Source organism: Canis lupus, chromosome 12 (genome assembly GCF_003254725.2).
Source record: "Canis lupus dingo isolate Sandy chromosome 12, ASM325472v2, whole genome shotgun sequence".
NCBI classification, from domain to species: Eukaryota; Metazoa; Chordata; class Mammalia; order Carnivora; family Canidae; genus Canis; species Canis lupus.
The window spans coordinates 2,652,275-2,668,612 of record NC_064254.1 but is presented as its reverse complement, the minus strand read 5'-3'; the positions used below and the strand labels follow the sequence as shown (position 1 = coordinate 2,668,612).

Sequence of the window (16,338 nt, the reverse complement as noted above, 5' to 3'; positions counted from 1 at the left end):
TATTTTAAATACATAGTGCTGGAAGCTGCTTTCGTGTTCTAGAGATATAACTGATCTCAAGGAGAAAATTGACCTTTGATTTAGGAAAACATATTAATGTGCTTTTTCATTATGAAAGAAATACTCTAAATTAGTAGAGGCAGGTGGAAGTCACATGTCTCTGTGAAACATATAGGGATAATATTTTATTATAAAAATATTATTTACTAAAGGTCTTACTATTTTCTTTTTCACACATCTTTGGATGTGATTTTATTCATTCAGAGATACTCATTGTATTGGGGAACATTTGGATTTTTATCATATAACTTCAAAGAGAATTCCAAACAGAATATTGATAGACACAGCAAGGTCATAGTCTTGAAAGTCAGACATTAGTAACAGAAAAAGAAGTTTCTGAAATTTTTGGCTTTAGAATTTCAGGCTTGGCTTGGTTTTTAGAGTTTCTTACTGAGTGTGCATTTTAGGCTGGGACTATTTTCTTTTGGAGGTGAATATTCATTGGCTGGTTCTGTGTTTCTGAGATCTTATAAACATCAAAACTCTCCTTTTTCATCCTTTTGCTACCTCCACACGGAGCTAGAACCTATAGGATCCTGTGTGGTTGTTTGGACCTACCCATTCATATTCTAGAGTTCCAGGGACTGCCTTGTCCCTCATTTGTTAAAGACATTGTCTCTGGGTACTTTCCTTTGCTATCCCAATTGATCTGTTTTCATGAGGACACTTGGGGCAATGAAAAAACTCTACAGCCATTATCATCCTCCTGTATTTGTAACATTTGGCAAACTGAACATTACTTTAAAAGCTAATATGAAGAAAAAAGGAAAGCTAATCAACTAAAATTAAAAAAATTGAATGCATAAAACCATTCAACTCAATGTATAAAGTAACAAAAACTTCATAAAGTTAAAGAATCAAGTTTTTGGTAAATCGGTAAAATAGGAAGATTGTGATTTGATGAATTAATTTCAGCTTAGTTGGCCATTTGGTGAGTTGATTTTTATTTTTAATTAAAACAATTTTTTAAAGATTTTATTTTTAAGTAATCTCTACACCCAACATGGGGCTCAAACTTACAACTGGGAGATCAAGAGTTAGAAGCTCTACCAACTGAGCCAGCCGGCCCCACCCCCACCCATGACTTGATTTTTAGAGAGTTGATTTTCAGTAAATTGATTTTCAAGGTAATCATGGAGCAGGTAGACCTGGCCTGGATTCAAGGGCCAGCAGTCCCAGTTATGCAAGCCCAGGATCGGGTAGCAGGTGCATCAAGATGTAAGGGATATGCAGCAAGAGCCAGGCTTGCACTGGGGCCAATAGTGGGGAAAGTGGCTGAGCCCTGTTGCCTTTGCCAAGGAGAACTGATCTCCAATTCGACCAGCCACAGAAACTTTGGTAATTGAAGGAGAGAGGGCAGAGGCCAATGATTAAGATGCTGCTGGAAGTAGAGAACCATCAGAGAAGAGAAAAAAGACACAGCTTCCCATAGTCATAATGTTATATAAATTTACCTTCTGTCCCAGGATATCATTCAAATAAGAGGGAAGGAGAAGGGGAAAGAGGAAAAACCCTGAAAGACAGCCTTTCCCAGGGGAGAGACGAATCTTTTCAAAAACAATCTCATTTAGGGATCCCTGGGTGGCGCAGCGGTTTGGCGCCTGCCTTTGGCCCAGGGCGCGATCCTGGAGACCCGGGATCGATTCCCACGTCGGGCTCCCGGTGCATGGAGCCTGCTTCTCTCTCTGCCTGTGTCTCTGCCTCTCTTTCTCTCTCTGTGACTATCATAAAAAAAAAAAAAAAAAAAATTAAAAAAAAATCTCATTTAAATAGGAAGAGCTGCATCTGTACCTTTAAAAGTCCAGTTTGGGGGTTTTCCTACCATCATTTGGATTTGTTGCTCCAGAGTATAATGAGATCAGTCAGTTATTCATATATATATATATATATATATATATATATTTAAAAAGTTACTGTTTTTCACATATGAGTTTTGATTTTTATATATCAAGCTACTTACAGATATAAAGGAAGAGTGATTTTAGTATATGTGCTGCCAAAGCGAGAACAAAGAGTGATTTTTGCTTAAAATTTCCAGTTTGTTCCCAGGAGATAAGAGGTCTGGGATTTAGAGAGTCAGGAAATGGGAGGGGAAAGTTCTAAGGGAAGCAAGCAGCTTCCAGCAACACGACAGAAGTTCAAAGCCTGAAAATATGGTCAGAAAGCCACTTGCTATGATAGAGAGCAGCCTGAAAATGACTGAAACAGTGTGCCAGGAGCAGGAGGTTGGAGAAAAAGACATTAAGCATCTGGCTTGTGGAAACATGCACTTGTATCACTTCTCTGTCCAGGGAATTCTTTAAAAAAATTTTTTTTAAATTTATTTATGAGAGAGAGAGAAAGAGAGAGAGAGAGAGAGAGAGAGAGAGAGAGAGGCAGAGACACAAGCAGAGGGAGAAGCAGGCTCCATGCAGGGAACCCAACATGGGACTTGATCCCAGGTCTCCAGGATCAGGCCATGGGCTGAAGGCAGCGCTAAACCACTGAGCCACCCAGCCATTCTGGGTGACAGAATTCACCTGTCCAGGGAATTCTGAAGAGAGAACTAGACCACTTGAATTCCTGAAATTATCTGTTGGAACTATTTAATTAATTACTAAGAAAGGGTCATCCCAAAAAGTTGAAGACCATATGAACATTCATATGGCACATTAATATAATGGATTTGATTCTTCTTTCTTTTCACATGATAATTAGTTGTTTATAGCCTTCTTGATAAATTGTAAGATCTGGGATGGCAGGAACCATAATTGTGGTTCTAGAGCCTAGTACAGTGCCTGAAGCATAATAAACTAAAAGTAGTTCAATACATATACATAAAATAGATTGAAGATCCAGAATTGAAACGGTGGAAGATAAGTCGCCCTCTGGTGGAATCTCTAGGTGATCACAGGAAAGGATCCCCCCACCTCCAACCCCTGAAAAGCTTACAGCTAAATTGAAGAATCTAAGAAAAGCATTGAATAGTTAATTGGTAGCCAACCAAGAGTAACCAGAGCAGCACTGTCCAATAGGAATACAATGAGAGTTACACATTCGATGTCAAGTTTTCTAGTCACTTTAAAAAGGTAATAAGAAACAGTGAAATTAATAATATATCAAAAACTCAGCATATCCAAAATATTGCAAATTAACCAACAATCAATATAAAAACTATTAATGAGATTATATATATTCAGATATATAATTTTAAATACATATAATGCATATATTTTTTACAAAGCCTTCGAAATACAGTGGTTTTCTATTTATAGTATATCTCAGGACTGGCTACATTACAAGTGATCAATGGCCACATATGGCAGGTGGTGACCGTATTGGACAGCAGAGTCCTATGATTAAGGGGCAGTGTCCTGTTCTTCTCTGTGTCCCCAGGACATAGTGGGTGTTCCATAATGTGTGAATGAAAAAACATTATGTGTGTTTAATGAAACACATATTCATTAAATATGTGTTTAATGAATAATATCTCCTAACACCTACCTCAACTTAATATTATGCTCCAGAGCATATTATGCTCAACATGATGGATACAACTGTTTATCTCAAAGTCAGTGTTTTAGACAATTTAGAGGAACTGAATTTATGTCATATTCAAAGAGCACTTTACTCAGCAATTTGTTGAGCATGTACTTATTTTCAGTACTTGTTTCCAGTGCTGGAATGTCTCTCTCTAGAACCACTGGTATTCACTTCATTGATTTTTTAAAAAGATTTTTTCATTTGAGAGAGAGTGTGAAAGCATGTGTGCACATGCATGAGCAGTGGGAGGGGTGGGGGGGCAGAGGGAGAGGGAGAGAGTCTCAAAGCAAAGCCCTTGGTGAGCACAGAGCCCAATAGGAGGCTCTATCTCACGATCCTGGGATCAGAGCTGAGGGGAAACCAGGAGTCGGGAGGCTTACCCAACTTTGCCACCTAGGTGTTCCCACTTCATTGATTTTTATTTGTTAGCATCTATTTGTTTATTTGAAAAGCATTTATTTAATACTGGGCTAGCATCTGGAGGAGAGGGGAGATTCTATAACAGAGTCAATGAACCTCAACTGCTTGGCATTTCTATATAGGGGGGGAATATAGTTCATACATAAATATTATAGGAAAATAATGGAGAGATCTGCTTTTTGTTGAGATAAATTAGCATATGTTCTTAGTTCCCAGCTCTAAAAACCAACCCTGGAGAAGCAGTGGAGGGAAACTGGGGAATCCCTAGTGACACTGTTAATTGTTTTGGGGGAGCTTGCTTGCTGTGAGAAGATTCATTAGAGGCAATCTGTTCTTGCTTTCTCCCAGTGTTGCCTTTGAACAATTTTTGCCTGTCCCATAATGCAAAAAACAACAACAACAACAACCACAACAAAAACAACAACAAAAAACAGTGGCCCAAGATCCTGATTGCTGGATCATGCCTGGAGATAGAGGGTTGGGGATAAAGTCTAGGTTGAAATCCCTGCTAGAGTGGGGAACCCTCCCACTCTATTATTGCAGGACAATAAGTGCACCTGATGCCATAGTCATTCACTCTGCAGCACTCCTTCTGACCGTCCTCAGGGCTGGCGGACAAGGAGAGAGGACTAGCCCCTCCCAGGGCTCCTTATCCTGAGGCCCTGACTTGAACTGCCACCAGTAAGGTGACACCAAAAGGGTGGCAACTGGTTTTGTGCTGTCCTAGAACTCTGGTCCTTCCCTCTCTTTACCATGATACTGACATAGATGGGCACCTGAAGGCCAAAATAATAACTCCCTCCCTTTTGGGAAGTTTCACATGTCAAAAGAAAAGCAACAGAGAGCCCATATGTGTCCTTAAAGAAATATTAGAAAATATAGGATAGCCACTTAAAAGGAGCATGAAAAACACATTAAAAAATAAGAAAAACTGGGATGCCTGGGTGGCTCAGTGGTTCAGCATCTGGCTTTGGCTCAGATTATGATCCCGGGGTTCTGGGATTGAGTCCTGCAAAAGGCTTCTGGGGGGAGGCTGCTTCTCCCTCTGTCTATGTCTCTGCCTCTCTTTGTGTGTCTCTCATGAGTAAATAAATAAAAAATCTTTAAAAAAAAAGAAAAACTATTATAATATGAAAAAAAGGAATACAGAAAAAGCTCTATAGAAGTTCTAGGCATGAAAAAAATATGAAAGTCAAAAACCCCACTACTGGGAATAAATAGTGGGAGAGATAGAAAAACAACAGAGTAATGGGAAGACTACATTGAAGAACTAACTCTTCTAGAGTAAAAGATACAAGGGGTATCGTGACCTGAGCTGAAAACCAAGAGTCGGACACTTAACCAACTAAGCCACCCAGGAGTCCCTCAACTTAGAATTTAATGCATAGCTAAACGTTCACAAGTGGTGCTGTAACAGTAATATTCTCAAGCATACAAAGCTTCAGAAGATTTGCTCATACTTAAAACATTTTTGGAAGAAGTATTCCAATAAAGGAGAAAAAAATGTCAGGGGGTGCCAAAAAGGATGAGAAGTAAAGTTGATCAAACTCCTTGGTGAAGTAGAGAGGCAGTATATGAATAATTTGAAAGCATGCTAAAGTTCTTATCTGGCTAGAGGGAAGATAGGTAAGGTAAAAATAACACTTTTTTTTTTTTTTTTTTTAGATGATGAAGCCTAAGGAAAAAAACCAACAACAACAAATGGAAAGATTGAAATAAATACAATATTAGAAACAGGTTCAAATATGTTAATAATCACAATAAATAGAGCAGGGATGGGGCAAAGATAGTGCCTGCGATGTGCTCCCCAACCACTACGTCTTCCTGAACGCACCGCTAAAATACATTTTTCCCAGCCCTGCCCAGGGGCAGGGTCATTGTTTAATTCCTGCCAATGGAATGTGAGTAGAAATGGCATGTGGTTTGTGGTCGAAAGCTGCAAGATCTTCTTCAGATCCTTCTGGAGGTTCTCTCTAGCCTGCAAAGCAGGAGGCATGGTTCTTTTCCAGTGTGGTTGTCCTCACCTAGGGAGCGTGTTACTAACGCAGGTCTCTCAGCCCTACCCTTGAAAAGGCTGCTTTAACTCAGGTCAGGATGTAACCCAGGAATCCGTATCTTTTAAAACTTATTTTACTTTTTGAGAAAGAGAGAGAAAGAGAGAAGGGGGAGGGGCAGAAGGAGAGAGAGAAAGAGAATCCTGAGCAGGCTTTACGCTCAGTGCGACTCGGGGCCCCATCTCACGACCCTGAGATCATGACCTGAGCCCAAATCAAGAGTTGGATACTTAACCATCTGAGTCACCCAGGCGCCCCAGGAATCTACATTTTTAACCAACTTTCCAGGTGATTCTCCTCTGTAGCGGGGTTTGGAACCATAGACTCAGATGATATCTTAGTTCCCTTCCAAGCAGAAAATCATTTATTTCCTGATCTTTCAGAAACTGCCTTCAGGTATTTGGTTAGACTTTTCCTTATCTGGAGAGATGGTTAGCTTTATATATAGTTTTCATATTAGAACAAATCCTCCTCCCGCCTCCCATTGGCTGAGCTCAACCGGAAGCGGGAGGGAAAGGAGTTGCTGTTGCTGGGGGAGGGACGGGGGCTGGGGCTGGGGATGCTGGCAGCATGAAGGAGGGTGCCCAGGAGACCTGGAGGGACAAATGGAGGTTATCCAGCACCCTCTGCCCCCCCTAGAACAGTCCATTGAGGCTTCTTACAGTTCTCCTTACTCTAAACATCTTACTCTAAACATCTCTGACAATTACACTTTTTTTTCACACAATGAAATAAAGTAATATTTTCCAAAACAATTTAAAGGTTTAAAGGATTTTAATCCTACTGTGTATTCAACATCTCCTTTTCAAAGTTCCTGAGTACAGTTTATATTATTATTATTATTATTATTATTATTATTATTGCCTCCAAATGTGTCTGCAGAAACTTAGAGGGGGACTGGGTTTCTCTACACCACAGATCACAAAGCAAGATAGAGGCTTTGTTTGAGCTCAGCTGTGTAGTTCTCTGATGGCCTTTTCTCTTCCTTTGGTGGGTCTCTTCTTAGAGTTTGTAGTAATGGTTGATTAAAGCTCTGCCATCTCCCAAACAGAAGCTTCCTTTTGACTCTTCTGTGGACCAGGCCTCCGTGGTGCAATGAGGGCCCAGTGTATTCTTTCACCTTCCACCTAGGCTCCTTACTTCTTCACCCAACAACAGCCACTTTAACTCAAGGAGTGTCTCTGATTGGCTGAATACAGCAGGGGTCTTCCCCATCCTAGAGTGTTTCCTTCCTCTTTTCTTTACCTTCTGCGGCAGCCCGACTCTGAGAGACTTACTTGGTTAAAGCACCAGGGCAATGGTCCTCAGTAGGGGGCTGGTCCTGGTACTCTACACCTTGAGCCTCCTGAGCCCCCATGAAACTGGGGCCATCGAGGGTGAGTGCTGAGGGGGATCGGCTGAGGAAAGGAAATTTAGGGTCCTATGAGAGACAGTATAGAAAGAACATAGATTGTTCTCCTTCTCTGGCTTATGGGCAACTTCCTTTACCGAGAGATCCTCAATCTCTCTCACCTCTATCATGTTCATTGCAGACCTAAACATACAGGTGCAGCTCAGTGTAGCCATGCCAGCTGCAGGTTCAGGTGCCTCCCCAGCTCCTTCCTTCTTTCTGAGACCCAAACCTCCATTCTCCTTCCGCCAAGCACAGTGACTTTTCTGTCACTTCCTGACTTGGAGTGTGCGCATTCAGGTCCAGTTTTACTGCAATGTTTATCGCCATGTGGATAGTCAACTGTTTATCCTGCTCTAGACATGAGCTCCTTGAGTGAGGGATCCACAGCTGGTTCATCTGTATTTCCCTGGGGCCTGACATCATGCTGGGCACATAGTAGTCCCTCGATGACTGCATAGATTTCTAGAGGTCCCTTACTGATTAAAATCTAACCCAAATTTCCAGAGAACTAAGCCTCAGTTATGGAAAGAGACACCTTGGATCATAATCTCTTGAGGTGGAAGAGCTGGGGCATAAACCTAACTTGAACTTTGGACTCCTTTTCCAGTGCTCTCTGCAATACCCCAGGCTGCTTTTTCCTGTCTGTTTGATCTCTGTCACAAATCTTAATTCTTACTTCTGCCAGCCATCACCTATTCTCCCCTCCTGCCCACATATACTGCATCTCTGTGCCCAAGGCTCTACTTATGCTCCCATCCTTAATCATTTTCCCTCATCCCACTCCCTCATACCACTCATCTCACACACAGGACCTCATAGCACAACTAGAGCTGATGATCATGGCTACCATTTAACTTTGAATCCCAAGCATGATTTGAGGCAGCCTCTCTTCTTCCCAACCTGGTATGCTGGACTGCACTCGTGTCTCTCTGTTCCTGCCAGTGTGTTGGGCACATGTCCGTGTCCCTCTGTCCTCTCCTTTCTACCCCCCCCCCCCCGCCAGCAACACTTCCACTGTCCAAAGACCAGCTCAACAGCTCAACTTTGCCCTCATAGAGAACCCAGGATGGGATGTAGGCTCAGAAATTTAAAGTGTCACCTGCTTTAGATGAGATTGATACATTTTCTTTTCTGTCTCTGACCCTGAACTCACTCAATACAGCTGATCACATGGGCTCCTATGGACCAGCCTTCTACCAGTCCTATGGTTCCTCGGGTCAGTTTGCCCATGAATTTGATGGGGAACAGCTGTTCTCCGTGGAGCTGAAGAAGAGGCAGGCTGTGTGGCGTTTGCCTGAGTTTGGCAACTTGGCCCACTTTGACCCACAGAATGGGCTGGCCAGCATCGCGGTGATCAAAGCCCACCTGGATGTCTTGGTGGAACGCTCCAACCGCACCAGAGCCATCAACGGTACCCACCTTTCCTCTCCTTGTTCCCTCTGCTACCCTGTGTTAGGCAAGGGAGGCCCAGAGAAGCTTCTTCCCACCTCACAGGCCTCCATCTGCTCCAGCACATCTCTCAGCCTCTGTGACTGTTGTAATCAGCCCCTTTCTTTTCCAGGAGGCTCTTGATCTTCCCAGACCCCTTCAGCACACTCTTCCTTCTTGAGGACTGACCCTTCCACCTGGATGCCCTCTCAGGGACCTGTCAGATACAGGGGTTCCAGGTGCCCCCCTCTCAGCCTCTTCTCCCTCTGCACCCCTCCCACCCAAGCTGTTACATCCCAGAGCATTTCCTCCCTGTAAATGGCTAAATAGGAGGAAACATTACTTAATCCAAGTCCTAATGAAGCCCAGGTACAGGGATGAGCCTTTGGAATTCAAGGCCTCATTTTTCCTAGTGCCTCCGAGGGTGGCTGTACTCCCCAAGTTTCGAGTGGAGCTGGGCCAGCCCAATGTCCTCATCTGCATTGTGGACAACATCTTCCCTCCTGTGATCAATATCACCTGGCTGCGCAATGGTCAAATAATCAGCGAGGGGGTAGCCCAGACCAGCTTCTATTCCCAGCCTGACCATCTGTTCCGCAAGTTCTGCTACTTGACCTTCGTGCCCTCTGCAGAAGACATGTATGACTGCAAGGTGGAGCACTGGGGTCTGGAAGAGCCGCTTCTCAGGCACTGGGGTACGGAGCTCCTCCCTAGGTCACTCTCCACAGACCCATGTTTCCTTTGCTCTGGAATCCTTTCTCTGAACCCCCTGACCTTTCCTTTCTCCCCCAAGAGCCCCAGGTGCCTATCCCAGTGCCAGACACCATCGAGACTCTGATCTGTGCACTTGGCCTGGCTCTCGGCCTGGTGGGCTTCCTTGTGGGCACCATCTTCATCATCAGAGGCACGTGCTTGTCCAGCGGCCCCAGGTACAGAGGCCCCCAGGAGTCTGGGGGCAGGAGAGTGGGTGTCTCTGAACAGGATGGGGTGCAGGATCATTCTTTGGGGAGCAATGGGGCCAATGGGAAGGGTGAATAGACAAGTAGCGGGCAGGGAATAGAAGAGTAGAAGTGATGAGGGGGTGAGGTTTTGGGGAGGTGGGCAATCAGAGATAGGATCCCAGCATTGTGAGCTTGATTATATGCTTTTTACCACTTTAGGTAATGAGCCTTCCGAGAAAGGATTGTGGGAGATGCTCTATGGATTCCTTGCAAGTTTCTGACAGCCTTTGCATACTCAGTGCCTCAGTCTACTAAGTATATCTCTATTGTGCTGACTTTGGATGGGATCAAACTCTGTGCTATAGGTCTGTCTCCTCCCTTAGACCTGGTACTCACTGCAGGACTGGTGGGGCAGCAGCTAGCTCCCCTTCCCACCCCCAACACGTACACACACACATACTCACACACACACACACACTCACACACACACCTCTTTCTTGTTCTACCCAAAGCTCTGGTTAGTGGCAATAAATTTTTAAATGGTGTTTGTACTGTATCATTTCTATCAGATCTTGGCAAGTTCTTCCAGGGTGTGAGGGATGCTGGAAGAGGGTATTCCAGGTGATGACTATTGAGCAGGACATTTCATACGGGGATAGGCAGCTATCCTCAGGCCAGTTCAGCTATGTCTTGTTCTGTTTGAGTCTCTATGGTGTGTTAGTTATGAATCGGTCCTCTCACAAGGACTTCATGAAATTTACCTTCTGAATTCAGATTTGCCCCTAAAGGAGTTTTCAGGAGAGGAAATGTTCATGGGAATTCTACTCTTGTCCAGATTTACTCTGTAATGAAGAGAACTTTGGTATACAGCCATGATCTACAATGTCATCTCCTTTTTCTACATCCCCTGGAGTCCCACGCATGACAAAGAGAGGTCCAAGGCTTGGATATGATGATTACTTCCTTAACCTGGGGTCAGTCATACCAGTAGAAGAGCTGGTTTAGACAGAGTTCAGGTGGATCTTTCTTAGTGGTTTTCAAACTGGAATGTACAGGAGAATCACTTGGGAGCCTTTTTAAAAGTACAGGCTTCAGCCAGATCTACTGAATTAGAATCTTGGAGGGTGAGGAGAGTGGTAGCAGTCTGCAATTTTAAACAAGCCCAGATGTTGCTGATGCAGCCACCTGAACTTAGACTGTGATCTGATAACTGGGACCCACTGACATAGCCTGATGCTAAGAATGGATCCCTGAGTTCAGAGGTGGTCCAGGAAGGCTTTCTGGGAACCTGGGTCTTTTAGGGCATAGGAGTTGGGGAAGATACAAGTAAGTAGGGGCAAATTGGGTTTGGCATTGTGAGGTTTGGTCATAGAGAGGAAAGAAACTAAGAGATCGTGAAGACACTGTAGATTTCCCAAGAGAGTAAGTTGAAAGGAATCAACGGCCAGAAGAAGACCCTGTTGGAAGGGGATGAGTGGTCCTAGTGAAGGCTTTGTTTGCCCGTAACAGAAACCCTCCTAAAATGATCACAGATGTAAGCAGAGGATATTTACAATAAAGACACAGGAGTGGTGCCCTGAACCCAAAGGTGGATTTTAGCCAAGCCTTACAGGCAACAGAACTCAGAACTGAAAAGCCCATAGACTCTAGCCCATAGCCCATATCCTTTCTTGCTCTCTTTCTCTCTCTGGGCCATATGGCCTGTGTTGTCCCTCTGCATGTTAGTTGCATTAGCCATATCTATTCTCTGTGGACTATCCTTTTCATCTAACATGTCCGCCCGCAGCCACAGCACCTCAGCTGAACCCACCCAACAGCACTATCTCCCAGTGACAATTTTAAATTATTGGAAAAACAAATGAATGCCCAAACTTGGGGCAGGTGTCCATCTGAGTCCAATGTACCATGGCCAGAGGCAGAAGATCTAAGGCACAAACCCCTCTGAGGAAAGGGGTTGTTGGATCATTTCTCAAAAGAAAGAAGAATGTGTTGGTTCTCAGAAGACACCTCAAGATATGTTTGACCCCAACATGCCTTGATCTCTGCTGATCTTTTGCTTAAAAGTTAATTTGATCATCCTTGGAAAAGATGTTTCTCTGATCACTGTTCGAATGTTTAATAAGGTCATTAAAAGTGTTTTATTTTGACCAGAAGTCTACTTTTTTGCTTTGCATGTATTACACAGAAGTCATTGGAACTTCAGGGGACAATTCCAAATCTTTTAAATTTAGTATCTGCCTTCATAAGCACATTTTTCTTCTAGTTTCAGAGTAAACAGTCTCACTTTAAAATTGTCCTCCCACATTTTTTTTTCTTTTTAAAATTTTACTTAAATTTTGGTAGTTAGGGAGAACCTGGGTGGCTCAGTGGTTGAGATCTGCCTTTGGCCCAGGTCGTGATCCTGGGGTCCTGGGATCGAATCCTGAATCAGGCTCCCCACAGGAAGCCTGCTTCTCCCTCTGCCTATGTCTCTGCCTCTCTCTATGTCTCTCATGAATAAATAAATAAAATCTTAAAAAATAACTTTTGTTAGTTAACATATAGTGTGATATTGGTTTTCAGAGTAGAATTCGGTGATTCATCACTTACATGCAACACCCTGTGCTCCTCACAACAAGTGCGCTCCCTAAATAAACCCATTATTTAGGCTAGGTGGCTAGCCCATCTGCTACCCATCTCCCTCCATCAACCCTCAGTTTGTTTTTTGTCATTAAGAGTCACTTGGGTATGCTTTGGCTCAGGTCACAATCCGGGGTCCTGGGATTAAGTCCTGCATCAGGCTCCCTGCAGGGACTCCTCCCTCTGCCTATGTCTCTGCCTCTCTCTGTGTGTCGCTCATGAATAAATAAATAAAATCTTTTTTTAAAAAAGAGTCATTTATGGGGGTGCCTAGGTGGCTCAGTTGATTAAGCTCAGGTCATGATCTCAGGATCCTGAGATGAGTCCCACTTCAGGCTTCCTTCTCAGCAGGGAGTCTGCTTCTCTCTCTGCTCCTCCCTTGCTCATGCTCTCACTCACTCACTCATTCACTCAAACAAACAAACAAACAAATAAATAAATAAATAAAATCTTAAAAAAAAGTCACATATGGCGTATTTCCCTCTGTCCTTTTTTTTCTTTCCACCTTTCCATATGTTCATCTGTTTTCTTTCTTAAACTCCACATTAGCGTGCGATCATATGGTATTTGTCTTTCTCTGACTTATTTCACTTAGCATAATAGACTCTAGCTCCATCCATGTTGTTGCAAATAGCAAGATTTCATTCTTTTTGTTGGCCAAGTAATATTCCAGTGGTGTGTGTGTGTGTGTGTGTGTGTGTGTGTGTATACCACATCTTCTTTATCCATTCATCAGTTGATGGACATTTGAGCTCTCTCCATAGTTTGGCTATTGTTGATAATGCTGCTATAAATATCAGGGTGCATATACCCCTTGAATTTGTATTTTTGTATCTTTTGGGTAAATACCTGGTAGTACAATTGCTGGATCCTAAGGTAGTTCTATTTTAACTTTTTGAGGAACCACCGCACTGTTTTCCAGAGTGACTTCACCAGTTTGCATTCCTACCAACAGTGTAAGAGGGTTCCCCTTTCTCCACATACTTGCCAACATCTGTTGTTCTTCATGTTGTTAATTTTAGCCATTCTGACATGTGTGAGGCAGTATCTCATCATAGTTTTGATTTTTATTTCCCTGATGAGTGATGTTGAGCATCTTTTCATGTGCCTGTTAGACATCTGGATGCCTTCTTTGGAAAAGTGTCTCTTCATGTCTTCTGCCCATTTCTTAACTGGATTATTTATTTTTGGGGTGTTGAGTTTGGTAAATCCTTAATATATTTTGGACAGTAATCCTTTATTGGATATGTCATTTGCAAATATCTTCTCATATTCAGTGAGCTGCCTTTTAGTTTTGTTGATTTTTTGCTGTGCAGAAGCTTTTTATCTTGATGAAGTTCCAATTGTTCATTTTTGAGTTTGTTTCCCTTGCATCCAGAGACATATCTAATAAGTTGCTATGGCCAAGGTCAAAGAGGTTGTTGCTGCCTGTGTTTTCCTGTAAGATTTTGATGGTTTCCTGTTACATATTTAGGTCTTTCAACCATTTTGAATTTAGTTTTGTGTATGGTGTGAGAATGTGGTCCAGTTTGATTCTTCTCAGTGTTGCTGTCTACTTTTCCCAACAGCATTTGTTGAAGAGACTGTCATTCTTCCATTGGCTGTTCTTTCCTGCTTTGTCAAAGATTAGTTGACCATAGAGTTGTGGGTCTATTTCTGGGTTATTTATCCTGTTCCATTGATTTATGTGTCTGTGTTTTGTTCCATTGACTTATACTGTCTTGATGACTATGGCTTTGTGATATAGCTTGAAATTCAGAATCATGATGTCTCCAGTTTTGTTTTTATTTTTCAGAATTGCTTTGGCTATTTGGGATCCTTTGTGGTTCCATACAGATTTTGGAATTGTTTGTTCTAGCGCTGTGGAAAATGCTGGTGGTCCTTCTATATTCTTGATCTGATCCTTTTCTGTATCTCTCAGAATAGACATTCAATAGATAACTCTTATTCTGTATTTTCAAACTCTCCCTCTTTGCAGGTTCTCCCTACAGATGACGTATCATGGCTCTCATATATTGAGAACATTAAATCTCCTCCTTAAAAATAAAATAAAATAAAATAAAAAATAAATAAATCTCCTCCTTGTTGTATAACCCACCCCCCACCTCCAACATTGCAAGATCCTCCCATTCTCTCTGAATGAGTCTTCTGGGTGGGCTGCCTCCAGATCCCTTCTGCTGATCCTCTCTCTCTCTTTCTTTCTCCCCCACAATTCCCTGTTCAGCTGTGTAGCATACAGTGCACATACATTGTATCTTCTAATCCCCAATAATCCCATCTGGTAGATTCTAATATTATTCCATTTTTAAATAAGAGGAAATTGAGGCCTGAACAAATTCAGTAACTTGTCCAAAGCAACACAACTCTAAGTGTCAAAGCAGGGAATAAAATCCAAGTCTGTTTGACTCCAAAGCCCATGCCTTTAATATTCTAACATATTCTAGGTTTAATGTGGATAAATGACCCACTGCATGGACCAGGAGGTGCAGAGAAGACATGGACATCCTCAGAATTTTCAGAAGACTAGAGCTGAATGCAGTTATTCATTTTGGATAATTCCTAATATTAGGAATGTCTATGCAGTGTTCCAAAGGAAGCTTGAGAAAATACTCATAGCTCTAATTTGTGTTTAATAAAACAGGCCCATTGTAGTCAAGTGAATTACTGCATCTTTGATTCATTTATGCATCAATCCATCCGATCAGATGCTAAGTGTCTCTTGTTGCTTTAGGTGTGGGATTGAGGGCAGGAGTGAAAAAGCCAGACATAGTCTCTTACCTCCAAAAGCTTATACTCAGTGAAGGAAACATACCACCAGCGAAAAGGATATTTAATGAGAAATACGAGGCCTGGAAATTGTGATGAGTTCTACAAAGAAAATTAAACAGAATAAAGGGTCTGATAGAGTGACTGAAGGAGAGGGCTGAAGTCCTACTTTAGGAGGTGACACCGGGACAGAAATGTTATTTCCGAAGACTGACAAGCAGAGATCTGAGGAATGAGTGTTTCAGTAAGAAAGAAGCAAGGCCTAAGGGCAGAACAAACACCCAGGAGGAGAGAAAATAATGTTACTTTACCCAGAACTTTCTTTTTCACATGCCTGCAGTTTTGTTCTTCCTAACTAAATGCATTAGTCATCTCCTTACTATTCTTTCCCTTTTTTCCCCTTTTTACCTTGGACTCCTTTTACTTATTTCTCCCTCACTCACCCCCCAACTACTGCCTCTGACAACCACCAGTCTGTTCCCCATATTTATGAAGTATTTTTTAGATCCCACACATAAATGAAATCATATGGTATTTGTCCTTCTCTGGCTTATTTCACATCACATAATGCCCTAGAGACCCATCCGTGTTGTTGCAAAGGGCAAGATTTTGATCTTCTTTTTTTACAGCTACATAATTTCCTTGCATATGTACCACAGTTTATCTTTCCATTCATCCATTGATGAACACTCAGGTCATTTCCATATCTTTGCTACTATCAACAGTGCTGCAATGAATATTGGGGTGCACATATCTTTTCGTATGAGTGCCTTCATTTTCCTCAGATAAGACGGAAAATTGTAATTTTTAACAAAGTTATGTCATACTTATAGTTTATTTCCTGCAAATTCCTTCTTTTATTAAAAGGTTTTATTTATTTATACATGAGAGACACACAGAAAGAGGCAGAGACACAGGCAGAGGGAGAAGCACCCACCCTGTGGGAAGCCCGATGTGGGACTCGATCCCAGTACCCCGGGATCATGACCTGAGCCAAAGGCAGACACTTAATTGCTGAGCCACCCAGGTTCCCCTGGGAGCTGATGGATGAAGATCAAGATCTGCTGGGCTTGGAAGTGGAATGTCTTCATTATTTCCTGCTCCCACAGTCCTCTCTGCAACCTGCATAATGACA

The 16,338-nt window shown here is 42.5% G+C and overlaps 1 protein-coding gene across 1 annotated transcript; it reads left to right on the top strand.

Moving 5' to 3' along the window:
* The first annotated feature begins 7,281 nt into the window (after window positions 1-7,281).
* On the top strand, window positions 7,282-11,965 carry LOC112641403 (HLA class II histocompatibility antigen, DO alpha chain-like). Its single transcript, XM_025418417.3, has 5 exons — window positions 7,282-7,432; window positions 8,612-8,860; window positions 9,291-9,572; window positions 9,671-9,806; window positions 10,038-11,965. Exons 1-5 carry the CDS (start codon window positions 7,354-7,356, stop codon window positions 10,039-10,041), a joined length of 750 nt encoding a protein of 249 aa, XP_025274202.1. The 5' UTR covers window positions 7,282-7,353; the 3' UTR covers window positions 10,042-11,965.
* Window positions 11,966-16,338: the final 4,373 nt, after the last annotated feature.